The 12554-nt window shown below is 51.2% G+C and overlaps 1 protein-coding gene across 1 annotated transcript; it reads right to left on the bottom strand.

The window, feature by feature from the left end:
• Positions 1-3092: 3092 nt before the first annotated feature.
• On the bottom strand, positions 3093-12339 carry CASQ1 (calsequestrin 1). The gene is made up of 11 exons (XM_077156621.1): positions 11650-12339; positions 9828-9912; positions 8984-9084; positions 8698-8809; positions 8236-8309; positions 7720-7850; positions 6558-6603; positions 6084-6138; positions 5745-5845; positions 4862-4936; positions 3093-3750 (listed from the first exon to the last, which is right to left on the bottom strand). The coding sequence occupies exons 1-11, from the start codon at positions 11926-11928 to the stop codon at positions 3607-3609; spliced, it is 1203 nt and encodes a 400-aa protein (XP_077012736.1). The 5' UTR covers positions 11929-12339; the 3' UTR covers positions 3093-3606.
• Positions 12340-12554: the final 215 nt, after the last annotated feature.

Here is a 12554-nt window from a genome sequence, read left to right as displayed (position 1 = left end):
AGCTCGAGCCCAGCGCCGCCTCACCCCACCCGGCTGGCCGGTGATGTCAGAGCCGGGGAGGGGCGGGGGGGCGGGGAGCGGCGGGAGTGGGGGAGGCTGGGGGGAGGGGAAGCAGAGGGGGGCGGGGGAGAGAGGGGCAGGGGTTCTGGAAGGCTTAGGGGCAGAATTGGGGGAGGGTCGGATTGCGGCCGATGCCTCTTCCTCCTCAACTTCTCAGATTTAATTCTTTCCCAGTGGGATGCCCTCCGCCCCCTTTGACCTTTCGATGACCACAGTTGCTGGGACCTTAGGAGACGCTGAGCAAGTTGAGGAAGGGCTGAGGGTCTTGGAAAGCCCTTTGGTCTCCGGATTGGATATTTGGAAAAGCCCCTCTCCGCACCAGGTAGTTCCCTCCTTATAGGTCAGGGGAGCGGTAGTAAATGACTTCTCTCCATTGAAATACGGGTGAGAAGAAGGCGGGATCCTCCTTCACTTGACCTGGGTCCCAGGATCTTCTCTCTTCAGGCCTTCTGTGTAGTTTTACTCTTGGGGTGAAGCCCGCAGCCCCCTTCTGCCCCTCTCACCTTCCCCACATATACCCCTATCCCAGCTCCCCTCCCCCCACTGCCCCGTGATGTAATTTTGTTTTCTGGGGAGAAAAAAAAGCAGCAGTGAGCTCAGCATGCAAATATAGACAACCTGCAAAGCCACACTTTGCTCTGTCTCCCAGCTCTGACCCTCTGCCTAGGCCTAGCATGGCTTCTCTCACTTCCGCTCCACCCCAGGGACTTTCCTCCCCCAAATTCTCAACCAGACTGAAAGAGGGAAGGAAGAATTGGGGAAGCATTTATTTTTCACCCCATCACCAGCCTGAAGGGGTCTCTCAGCTGGGCAGGTCTGGCCCTGGGGAGAGGGAGGCCATCCTGGAAACAGCTGGGTCTGAGTACCAGCAGTGTTCAGTGCCGCCCTGGAAGGCAAGAGATCCCTTAGGAGCCCTGGAATGGGCACCTCCTTTCTTGGGTCTACATGGACTCTAGCTGAGTCCTGAACTCTGCTTGCTTCGGGTTTCACAGCCCTGGAATGGGCACCTCCTTTCTTGGGTCTACACGGACTCTAGTTGAGTCCTGAGCTCTGCTTGCTTCGGGTTTCACAGCCCTTCTCTTTGCTCTTCACCAGCCTCATTTCCAGGCCCTGCTATCACTGCCGCTTTGAGAACAACACACCCTCAGTATTTGCCTTCGTTGTACAACTCCTTTGCTCCTCACAACAGCCTGTTGTTGGGGCCAACACCTATTTCGTTGATCCATCTTTGGAGCTCAGAAAAGCCAAATGACTGATCTACTGTCATGCAGTTTGTCAGGGAAAAGTTCCAGTCTTCTGGAGGCCACGATGTGCTACAGGAGACTTGGGATTCATGCCAGCTCCACTCCTTCTTTGAACAGTTTATGGCTCTAAGCCTCAGGTGCTCCCGGTAAGAAGGGGACAGGAAGGCCATCTTCCAAGGCTCTCCTGAGATTTAGAAACGATAAGAAATCTCTAGGAACTGGGACAGGTGGGTACCTAAAAATGGGACCTGTTATTTAGTCCCAGGGCTTCCACTAACCTATGTTAGACAGTAAGCTCCGTAATATTATTGTCTTAGCCGAGTGCCCGTCCTATTTAGCAAATCTTTATTAAATGCGTACAAGTTGGATGAATATATGGTTTCTACTCTCTATGCTCCTGCCATCTTCTCTAAGGAACACTTCCTGAATTTGTCTGTGGAGAATAGGAACTTTTCTAACTTCAGATCACATCCTCCCCATACTTAAAAATCACCCTTATACCTGATCCACGAAAAAAATGTAATGTCGATTATTTACAGGCTTGTAGGTTTAGCTACTTGGTTTTTCCCTCCTAACTCCCTTACGCTTTACCCTCTCGGAGAGAACGTGGGTCCTTCCTGCCAGGATCTCTAGCAGGGCCCAAGTCTGGGGGATCCCCATTCTACAAAACCCAATGTATCTCCTCTCCATTCCTGTCGCCAAGTTCCTTGTTCACCCAACCTCCTGATTATTATAACAGTCTCTTATTACAAGAGTTGGACCCCCTGCCTTTGGTATCTCTATCATCTCACCTCTCTATATCTCTCTGGTTATTACCGCTAGATTAAATTTTGCCTTTCCCACCAGCTAACAGGATTACATTTAAACACCTCCATAACCCAGCCCTATTTACCCACCCAAACTCACTGCCACCATTTAAACGTCTCTTATCGTCTCTCGTCTCATCCGTGCCACCAGTATGACAAACACATCCTGCCAGTACTTTTGATGTTTCCATTAACTAAAATGTTCCCTCCTGAACTCCTACGTCCCTAGTCGAATCCCACTACTCATTTATGGCCTAGGTCCTTTATGAAGACATCCAACACTCTCCAATCTCTTTCTTCTGAGTGCATTCTGTTCTTCCATTTGTTCCTTCTTTTAAGAAACATTTATTGGGAATTTTTGTATGTCAGACCCCGTGGATGCAGAGAAGAAGCCTGGGTCCCTATTTTCAAGGGATTCACAATCTAGTGGGGAAGACAGACATGTGAATGAAGACCTGTAATATATTGTGCCAAGTATTAGAATAGAGGTATGCCTCAAAAGTGCCATGGGACCCAATGGAGGGAGCTACAGGAATGGGGCAAGCTCTGGGAAGGCCTTATCCAGGAAGTATTATTTGGGATCTGTCTTAAAGTTTGAAAAAGAGCTTCAGGGAGGGTGCAATCAAGCAGCACGTAATCACTTAATTACATACTGCTTTGTATTTTTCTTCAGTTGTTTAGTGTGCTTGTCTTGACTTTCCAGTGAAGCTAACCAGCTCAAGAGCAGGGACAGGCCTGGCACTCTCTGTTCTCCCTAAGCCTAACCGCTGCACTGGACAAACACCATGTGTTCAGAAAAGCCTTGTTGACTTGAAATGGATAAATAATACAGGCTTCTTTGGGCTGACTGCTTGGAGGGAGCCCCATCCCCCTCCTAGTGCAGTCCCATAGCTCATCCCTAACAAGGCACCCACACTCAAATCTTGTCCTTTGGCCTCCTCCCTCCTGCCACAGGGGTGAGACTTCACCAGCAGACACTTGCTTATGCTGCCCCAGATCTTTTTATTGAGGGCTCTCATTTGACCCAAATACATTAACAAGAGATTGCTGAGAGACCGCCCCACAATACCTTCCCTTCCTCCTGGCTAGGAATAAGACAGTCAGAAGGATATAGGATCTGAGAGAGTTGGGAAAGGGTGTGCATAGATGAAGGGAACAGGAGAGAGATGGGGGGCCTGTAGCTTTGTGGTTCTCTTGGGAAAACCACAAGAAAAAGTATAGGGTGCGATGGAAGAAACGAAGAGTAGATACAAGTAAAGTTATGAAATAAGAAACAGAATTTGGATGAGAGGACTTGGCTGATGTCTAGGGAAAAGTAGCTCCTTTCTTCAACAGATATGGGGAGTCATTGTCTCTGCACCCAACATATAGACCCAGTGGGCCTTATGCAGAGAATGGTCTTGTGTCCCTGGAGGAGCTCAAGGAAAGGACAAGGAAGGCAGGAGGGAGCATGAGAAGAGCAGGTGGGCCTGGAACATGGTTGCCACAGCAACTGACTAGTCATCGTCGTCGTCATCGTCGTCGTCATCGTCGTCCTCTGTGTTGATTTCACCCTCCAGCACATCTTCCAGCCATTCCTCCAGCTCCTCAGCAGAAGGCAGGTCTTCCTCATTGTCCATCTCCATCCATATGCTGTCCGCCTAGGAGATGGCGTGGACAGGGGACAGAAGGGGGACAGAAGGCTGAGCATGAGGTCTTTTGGCCTGTCCTCCTACTTATTGGACTCTATCCTTCCCTATATGTCTTGTCCCTTCCTTTCATCTGTTAATAGCTAGATAAACTGTTCAGGGGAAGGTCTGGATTGGAATAGTAACCATGGGACTAGAAGGAGAAGATAGATTGACAAATGGAACGTTCTCCCTTCTATCTTTCTTCCATGCTTTTAACCATACTAAGCTTCCTAAAGAAGCTCATACCCTTGAAGCAAACTCATTGGTGGCACTTCATGGCCTATGCAATAAATCAGCACTCTTAAGAATTCAAAGCTTCTCACAACCTGCTTTCCAAGACCATCCTCAGTGATCTCTAGACTCATAAACCATGCAAAATGACTTGCTTTTTTCCAAACCTGATAGCCGTTTTCCTATTTTGGGGCCTTTGCCCTTGCCTTTTCCTCAGTTTGGAAATGACTTGCTTTAATCCTCATTTGTTGAAATCCCATACATCGTACACTCTTCATTTTAAATGAATTTCCTTGTAAACTCTGCTATGGTTCTCTCAAGCAGAAACCGCTCTGTTCTTCTCTGTGCATCCCTAACATTTTGTTTGTATCTTTTTTATATGTATAAAGTTTATCAGATCCGTCCTTGTTTTGTACTTAATGGAATACATGTCTTCCTCCTCAAATAGACTGAGAATTCTATGAACCATGGCTTATCCCATTCAACTCAGCAGACAATTTTGAAGCAGTTATTATGTGTGCATGAGACACTTTTTGCTCTCAGAAAGCTCAAAGACTACCAAGAGAAGAAGACATGATCCATAAAGAGCCGTATAAAAGTCATGTACCATACCAAATGGTCTCTGGAAGTGCCAAGGAGGGAATGATTCCAAGTGGGAGATCTGGAAAGACGTCGTGGAAAAGAGAGAATTTGAATTGTACCTTAAAGGATGAGCAACGGATTTCCAACAGAGAGACAGGTCATGAATCTCTCCCTCCATGTAACTGTTAGACTGAGCTTGTCTGCTTCCTCTGGGAAAAGCTAAATTTCTAGTTAGCAGAGCAGAGGAGAAGGAGGAAAGAAAACTCACATCGGTCACATTGACGACTCCTATTTGTGGGGCTGACAAGTCGATGTCGAATGTCTTCTCCCAGTACGGGACCAGCTGCAGAGAGACCCAAATATAGCAATTTACTGGGGCCTAGAAGCAGACGAGTCCAGGAGGTGAGTGAGGGTCAGCCCAGAGATAATGAGAGAGGGAACTGTGGACCTGCAGTGGGTGGGGCACAGGTTCTGCTGTGGGAAAGGGTAAAGTGAAGCAGTAAAAGTGTGGAAAACCCAAAGGGAAAGTATCTGTAGAGTCAGCTGGGAACCCTGGCCCCTCTTTTCTGAGGAAAATTAGATAGGAAACCCCTGTTCTGAACCTTTAACTGACTCTGTGACGGTGGGCAAGTCACTTTTCTCTGGCCCTCTACACCTCAGAAATAAGGTGGTTATACCTGTAATCACTCATGCTCCTCACGTTTCTGTTCATTCATTCGGTTTCTCATTCAACAAGGAGTGCTAGGTGTTGGGGATTCAACTGGGAACAAAATGCCACAAGACATGGAATCTCTGCACTATGACTCACTGATGAGGTTGTGCCCACGTGCAGAGTTAAGGTGCCCATCCACTCAGAACTCTGCTTTCCTCTAGAAGGAGTCATCCCTGGGCACATGAGGTACCTGCCCCACCTCTGCTCTGGGAATGGTGTTATGTCCTAGCAGTTCACTTTCAGCCTGTCTCCCCTCTCGCAGGATTCCCTTGATGCATATAGCGCCCTTGAGCACACAGTGGGCATAACCTACTGTGTCAGGAGATGGCTAGTCAGGAGATGGTTAGGGGCTCTGAAATAACGCCCCCTCAGAGAATAAAGCCCAGAGCCTAAGGCCCCGCCTTAGGATACAGTGTCTGGGCCAGTATTGGCCTCTTACCAAGGGGAAGTCATCAGGGTCAATCCAGATGATGCTAAGATCAGGGTTTTCCGTGTTTTCTTGGGCCACAGCCTTGAGGATCTCCAAGAATTCAAAGCCATCTTGGAGGGAAAACAAGTGAGGATTAGAACGCAAGGTGGAGAGGAAAGGGACCCAAAGGAAATAAGAGTTCAGATCTATCTCCCTGCCTCAAACAGCTCCACATCTTCAGTCCCAGCTTGCTTGCAAATTCCCAGAAATGCCTCTCAAGGGAGCCCTGTGCCCCAACAAACACACTCATCTCCTTCCCCACAACCCACCAATGCCCTCCCTCAATCCAATGCAGGATTCTTCTCTCACCTGGATCTGCTTCTTCTGCAAAGGCCACGATGTGGATTCCATCCATATCATCCTCCTGTTAAGGGGTTGGGGGGAACTTTAGTTCTACTGTCGGAAGTTGAAGAGCCGAGAACAAACCCTAGACCTTCCTTGAGCCTGAATTTTGTGGACCTCCTGCTTCAGGACCAGGTATATCCTTGTGGTGGTGACCCTTTCTCCAGCCACACTGACCCTTTCAGCCCCAGCACCACCACACCTCTGGAAACCCCTTTAGTCCCAGAGCTCGGGGGGCTGTGCCTTGCCATCTTCATCCACTTATATGTCTGTCTCCCAGTTCCTGACACATTTTTTAGAACAGAAAACCTCCAGCCTTTGCTGGTGCCTTGTCTTTTCTATAAGAAGGGCTGGAGGAGCAGCAGGGTGGGATGTTCCTAGAACTTGAGTCTTCAGCCGCCCGTGCACCCCCGAGGGCTAGGCCTGACCAGAGACACTCACCCAGGTCTCATACATGCTCTCAGGCTTCAGTTTCCTCAGGGTTGATCTAGAAAAGACAGGAAGAGGGTCACGACTCAGTGTGTGAAAAGGTCACCCTTCCTGGGGGGTCCCCACAGCAGAGGCTGTCCCTGGGTCATGCCCAGGGCACAGACAACTTGTAGCTCAGAACAAAGGCATGTGGCAAAATCTAAGCTCTGGGCACCAAGCCCGGATCATTGCATAGTTAAAGCAAGTGGAAGAGCGGAAGGGCACTGGGACAGAGACTTCTGGGAGAAGGGTGAGCGATCTGGACATGTGGCATTCATTCACGAAAATTGAGTACCTGATCTGTTCTAAGCATTGTGCTAGGTGTTATGGAGTTGGACAAGGCACACATGGTTCCTACCCTGATTAAGTGGGTCATCATCTAGTGAGGGAGAAAGAGAGTAAGTGGTGTTTACACTCATGAATGCATATTTCCAGTTGTGGAGTGCTGTGAAGGAAGATAATTACAGGTGTTTAGGGCTGAATTTCTCAAACTTGACCCTATTGACATTTTGACCTGCTAATTCTTTGCTGGGGTGCCTGTCCTATAATTTGTAGGATGTTCAGTAGTGTCCCTTGGCCTCTACTTACTAAATGCCCATAGAGTTCCCCCAACCGAAAATGTCTCCAGACGTTGCCAAATATGCCCTGGAAGGTAGAATCCTCCCCACAGCCTCCCAGTGAGAACCACTGGTGTAGGGTAGGGTACTGGAAAGAATATGGTCAGACTTGAGTTAGAATCCCAGTTCTGATGCTTACTCCCTGTGGAACCTCTTAAATTGAGATTGTTGAAAGGATTAACTATAATAACAGAGTTTGTAGAAAGCACCTAGGAGTTCCTGGCAGATCACAGGCACCCAGCACTCCTTTGTTGAATTCACTAATGTAAATTATAATCATCATCACAATGAACTATAACATTGATGGAGGACTGTCTGTATGTAGGCCTCAGGGCTAAGTGCTGGGTGCAAAATTCTGTGCAAAATTAAGTGTGTGTCAGTGAGTACTGGTCCCCCGAAATTCATTTATTTCCAGGCAGGACCAACTTCCTAGTTGGTTGAGATTCCCCGTGCCCACCTCACAGATGGGCTTGGTGTTTTTGAGTTTACTAGACCAAGGAGGAACCCCAGAGCCCTACCTCTTGTTCTCCTCCACAAAGCTGACAATCTCCTCTTTGCTGTTGGGTTTGTCTGGGATGGTCACAGGCTCTTCCATAAAGGCCTCATAGAAATCAATCTCATTCAGCTTCAGAGTCAGCTTCTTTGCCACCTTTGAGGAAGTGGGGGGGTTGGGGGCGGGTTGTTGGTTGTTGGATAGGTGAGAGTGGAACAGGGGACACAGGACCATGGGAAAGAAGTAGTATTTAGGGGCCACAAATAGCAGGAAGAGAGTCAGGAAACATTGACCCTACTCTTGTCATTGCCACTGCAACATTAAACAAGCTTCTTCCCTGGGCTTGGGTTTAACATGAAAGGGGTGGGTTTGAGCATCTGAAGTCCCCTTCAGCTCTAAACTCTGTGGGTAGGAGAGACCCAGGGTCAAGGGGAGGGTCAGTGTGTGGAAGGGACCAGGTTCCCCATAGATTCTGGGAGAGGGGGCTGGAGGGCCACTTAGGGGAGTGAGGGAGACCTAACACAGCCTTAGGGAGGAGAACCTTGCTGTCGAAGGTGGCAAAGAAGGGGATGTAGGGATGAAACTCCTCTGCTGCATCCTCGAAGGCTTTGAAATCTGAGGGGAGAAAACAGTCAGTCTCTGGGGGGAGCAGGGTCTGCCAGAGATCACCCCCCCATCATGTGTCTCTCCCCAGCTCTTCTTTGGTGGGTGGAGCTGGGGGTGAGGGAGAGTACATGCAGGGATCCTCCCCCATCAGTCATCTGCACATAGGTAGAACTAGTAGGGTTGGAGTAGGAGGAGGTGGGATGTTGGGGATGCTTGTCTAGGAAACCCCCAGTAGGCGAAGAGATCAGAACAGCTGATGGACGTGATCTTGGCAGGAGGAAGAGGTGCAGGAGAATTAGGAGGTGGAGACGCTGAGACAGTGGATGAGCTGGGGAGGTAGAAGGACAGATGAAATGGGGGTCCAGGGAGGGCAACAGTGGAGTTAAGGGTTACCCACGCTCTGAGTCTTTGTTCTTGAAGTAGCCAATGAGTTTGATCTCATCCTCGATATTCTCAAATGCCTGCAGCTCTCGTTCACCTTCGATCAATTCCACAGGGTCCTCTAGGACCTGGAAGAGCAGGGACATTGGAGGAAGAGAGTGAATTTCTGTCCTTGCCGGGAGAAGAGGACCGAGAACTGGATGAGGGAGGGAGGGTGGGAGTGTGTGTGTGAAAAGTTGGGATTGGCAGGGGATGGCCGTGAGCTCTTGAAGCGAGACCTTCAGGTCCAGGGAAATTCTCACATCAAGCAGAAACTCCACCAGGGTGTCCGCAGACAGCTCGCCGTCGTACTCGATGACTTCATCCCCCTTGAACACATAAATGCTGTCCTCTTCAGTTAATCCTAGGGAATGACCCAGGCGTGAACGGTGATCCCACAGCCTTCCCGCAGATGCAAACGTCCCAATCCCAAATGGCACCCCATTCAGAAATCCCCCTGGAGCCTGCACCCCCCCACCTCTCCCTTTTCCTGCCTCAGCCGCCTGCACTGCCCCAAAGCCTGCACGCCCCTGATTTCCAGGGGCCTCTCCAGGTAGCAGCTGGAAATCAGACAGGGAATAGGGAGATAAAGATTCCAGGAGCAATTCTCTCTCTCTCTGACTGCCATAACTGGAGATGGACATTCAGGCTACCTCCTCTGAGGACTCCAGTAGCTGATTCCTAGTCCAGCCCTTTAATCCTCTGCTATTACCGACCAGATGACTTCATCCGGCTGGCCTCTCTCCTCCCCCATCCCTGCGTCGAGTCCAGTCTCAAGTCTGTGCTGCCCCCTGGTGGCCATGGGCTGTGGCACCCAGCCAGGCTCTGGAGGGAGAGTGGAAGAGGAGCCCTGTTTCTTGGTAAGAATACAGAGAGGCCACCTACATCCATTGCTTGGATTTGAGCATGAGTCTATAAGGAATAAAGGAGAGGCCAAAACCCCCAGCTATAATCCTACCAACCTCTGTTTTTAATTCCCACCTTTTAGAATAGGCACAGTGGACTCCCAGCCCCCAGCTCCCAAGAGCTGCCTCACATCCCCCACACTAGGCCCGCCCCCCAGTCTCACACCCCCTTCTCCCTCCCGGTCCTCCCACCCTCCCTTACCTAGTTTCTTGGCCACAGCCGCGTCCTTCTCAGAGTCCACCAGCCCGAAGCCAACACCCTTGTCTTCTAGGACTTGGGCTGCTAACTGGAGGGAGGGGTAGGGTTAAAATTGGCCCCTGGAATTCTTATTAACTCCATTCCCCATCTCGTGCTTTTAAGCTCCGTCAGTCAGTTGGGTACAGGGAATAGGAGTTGGCCTTGACCTATGCGAGGATCCAGAATATCCCAAATGACCCTACCCTCTCACCCTTTTGGGCTTTATTTGGATTTAAATTCCTGAACATTTATTGCTCCTTTACAGCGTGCTTATTTTCAGGCATTTTTGCTTGATGCTTCCCGGTTCCTTCGGGATGCGGAGAAACCTGGCTTCAGCGTGGCTGATGCCTTCCATCCGTGCGGGTGACACTAGCAGTGCCCGGGATTTTCCAGAGTGACTCCCAGTGGGAAGAACCCTGAGGGCAGGGGGTGAGGCAGTGGCATGCAGCATGGTGAGGGGGAGGCTGCTGCAGCCTGGGGAGGCCAGAGTGACCCCAGAAGGTTGGTTCTGTCCACCACTCACCACCCCAGAGGGAGGGTCTGGGACATGGGCTGGCTCTCGTGCAGGAGCCTTTCCCCTTTCACTCTCTCCCTCAGCCTGTCCTTGGGCCATGGGCAGGCTCATCCCTAAGTTTCTCCCCCAGAAGCCTCTCAGCCTCTTCCAGTTTCACCCCATCCCAACCCAAACTTGGGCACTCTGATTCTCAGTGGTAGCAGGGAAGGGAGCAGTTGGCAGGTGATGGCCAGGGATGCTGAGCACTAAGGGATAAAAATATCCAGTTCATTAATCAGATGGCAGGTTCCAGGTCCCCGTGGGGGGCTGGGGCATACAGAAATGAGAGCTGTGCGGTCCTGGTGCCTTGCCCCGAAAAGCTCCAAGCTCTGGGCAAGCCGAGGCCATCTGTGCCACAGAGCGGGAGAAAGGGGCTGTGGAAGCAAACACATCCTGGCCCTGTGTGTGTGGTTACACTTCTCTCAATTATCCCCCCCACACGTAGGTACTTTTTTCTCTCTTTTACAATAACGCCCCCTCTCCTTTGGGCATCAAGTCAGCTGCTTGGGGGTGGGGACACTCTCTGCACGAAGAGAAGATGGAGAAGGCATTCTGATGCCTCCTTCAGCCACAAGAATTCTCCAGTCAGGGCAACCACCTTGACTCAATAGGGACTGACAGGGAACTTGGGTCCCTGGCGGTGGGGGAGGGTGGGGGCCTGAGGGTGGGGGTGGGGAGGGGTGAAGAGAGAAGGCACTGGGAGGCATGGCGGTTTCTAGGAGATATTTGAACATTTAGCTATTCAATGTGTGGCATGCAAATAAGATAATATTGAAAGTTGTACTCAATTTGGGTCTCTTTGGGTTCCGACCCCTACTGCGTACAAAGAGAGGGCGTGTTTTGGGTAGGAAAGTAGATTTCTGGGGTGGGTAGCAATAAACACCCTAAGCCTCTCCCCTTTTTGCTTCCCCTCCCTTCCAAGAACACCCCAGTTCTAGCCAAACCTAGCACTGCCAGCCTCCTATGGCATGGAGGAGAGCCACCCTGCAGCCCACGCCACCCCCTAGTTGCCTACCTACGGTGGTCCTTGGGGAATCCCGAGTGTCTGTTTCTCATTTGGCTAAGGCCACATGGTTCTTGTGTCCTGTTGGTCAAGACAGGGGTCCTGTGCACTGCCCTTCACCCCCAGCCCCCACCCTTAGGTCTACCCAGAGCTGTGGTCCCTTCCTGAAGGTTGAGGATCTCAGAGAGAGCACGGGGTGCTGTGCAGGCCTTCAGGCCTTCCCCACTCACCTCTAGGATCAGCTCCTCCATCTCGAACTGTCTTTGTGAGGCCTTGTCATCCTCGGGGGGTTCGTGGTAAAGCAGCGCCAGCACCTCGTACTTCTTGAACACATTCTTGTAGTTCTTTGCGTTGACATTGATCACACGGTCCACGCCATCGTACTCGGGGAAGTCCAGCCCGTCCTCCCCGCGCACCCCTGGCTCGCGTGTCCCCAGCACTAGCAGCAGTAGCAGTGCCAGCCGCGGAGGCAGCACGGCTCTGGCCCCCATCCTGTCTGTGGCACTCATGGAGGTAGTGGGATCTGGGTCAGTTCTCCTGGTCCGGAAGAAGGTGAGCTGGGGTAGGGAGGGGCCCCAGGGTCCTGACTCCCCAGTAAAGGGGCTCGAGAGGGGGTGGGGTGGGAACGGCCCCGAGCAGCGGACAGAAGACACGGCTGGGTGCTGGGGAAACTGCCGACAGGGCCAAGAGAAAGAGGGTCAGAAGGAGGACTAGGTGCGGGGGTGGACAGGGAACCCGAGCTGTCCCTGAGGTTGGCAGCCCTAGGCCCCCACCTGGCCCTGTCTAAATATGTCCCTGTGGTTGGCAGGAGAGACAGATAACCTTCTGAGGCCAGGACAGCTCCGAGGGCCCAAGTCCTCCCACCTCCTACACCTCTGGCCCGGGCTCCCAGCGTCTCCTTCCCTCCCCCTCCCTCCATGTCCAGGGCTCCTCGGCCCCTGTCCCTAGGCCGGCCTACGAGCTCATCGCCATATTAAGGAAGGAAAAGGGAGAGACAGCAGGGCTAAAAATAAGACCAGATGAGTCGGAGGTAAATGAAACGGGGATTGGGGGAGGGGAGGCATAGGGGTAAATGGGGAGAATGGAGGGGTGGGCAGAAATAATGAGAGGGAAGGAGATGGGGCTAGAGAAGTGG

Source organism: Tamandua tetradactyla, chromosome 4 (genome assembly GCF_023851605.1).
Source record: "Tamandua tetradactyla isolate mTamTet1 chromosome 4, mTamTet1.pri, whole genome shotgun sequence".
NCBI lineage: Eukaryota > Metazoa > Chordata > Mammalia > Pilosa > Myrmecophagidae > Tamandua > Tamandua tetradactyla.
Note: the sequence above shows the minus strand (reverse complement) of the source record. Positions and strands in the feature narration are given on the sequence as shown.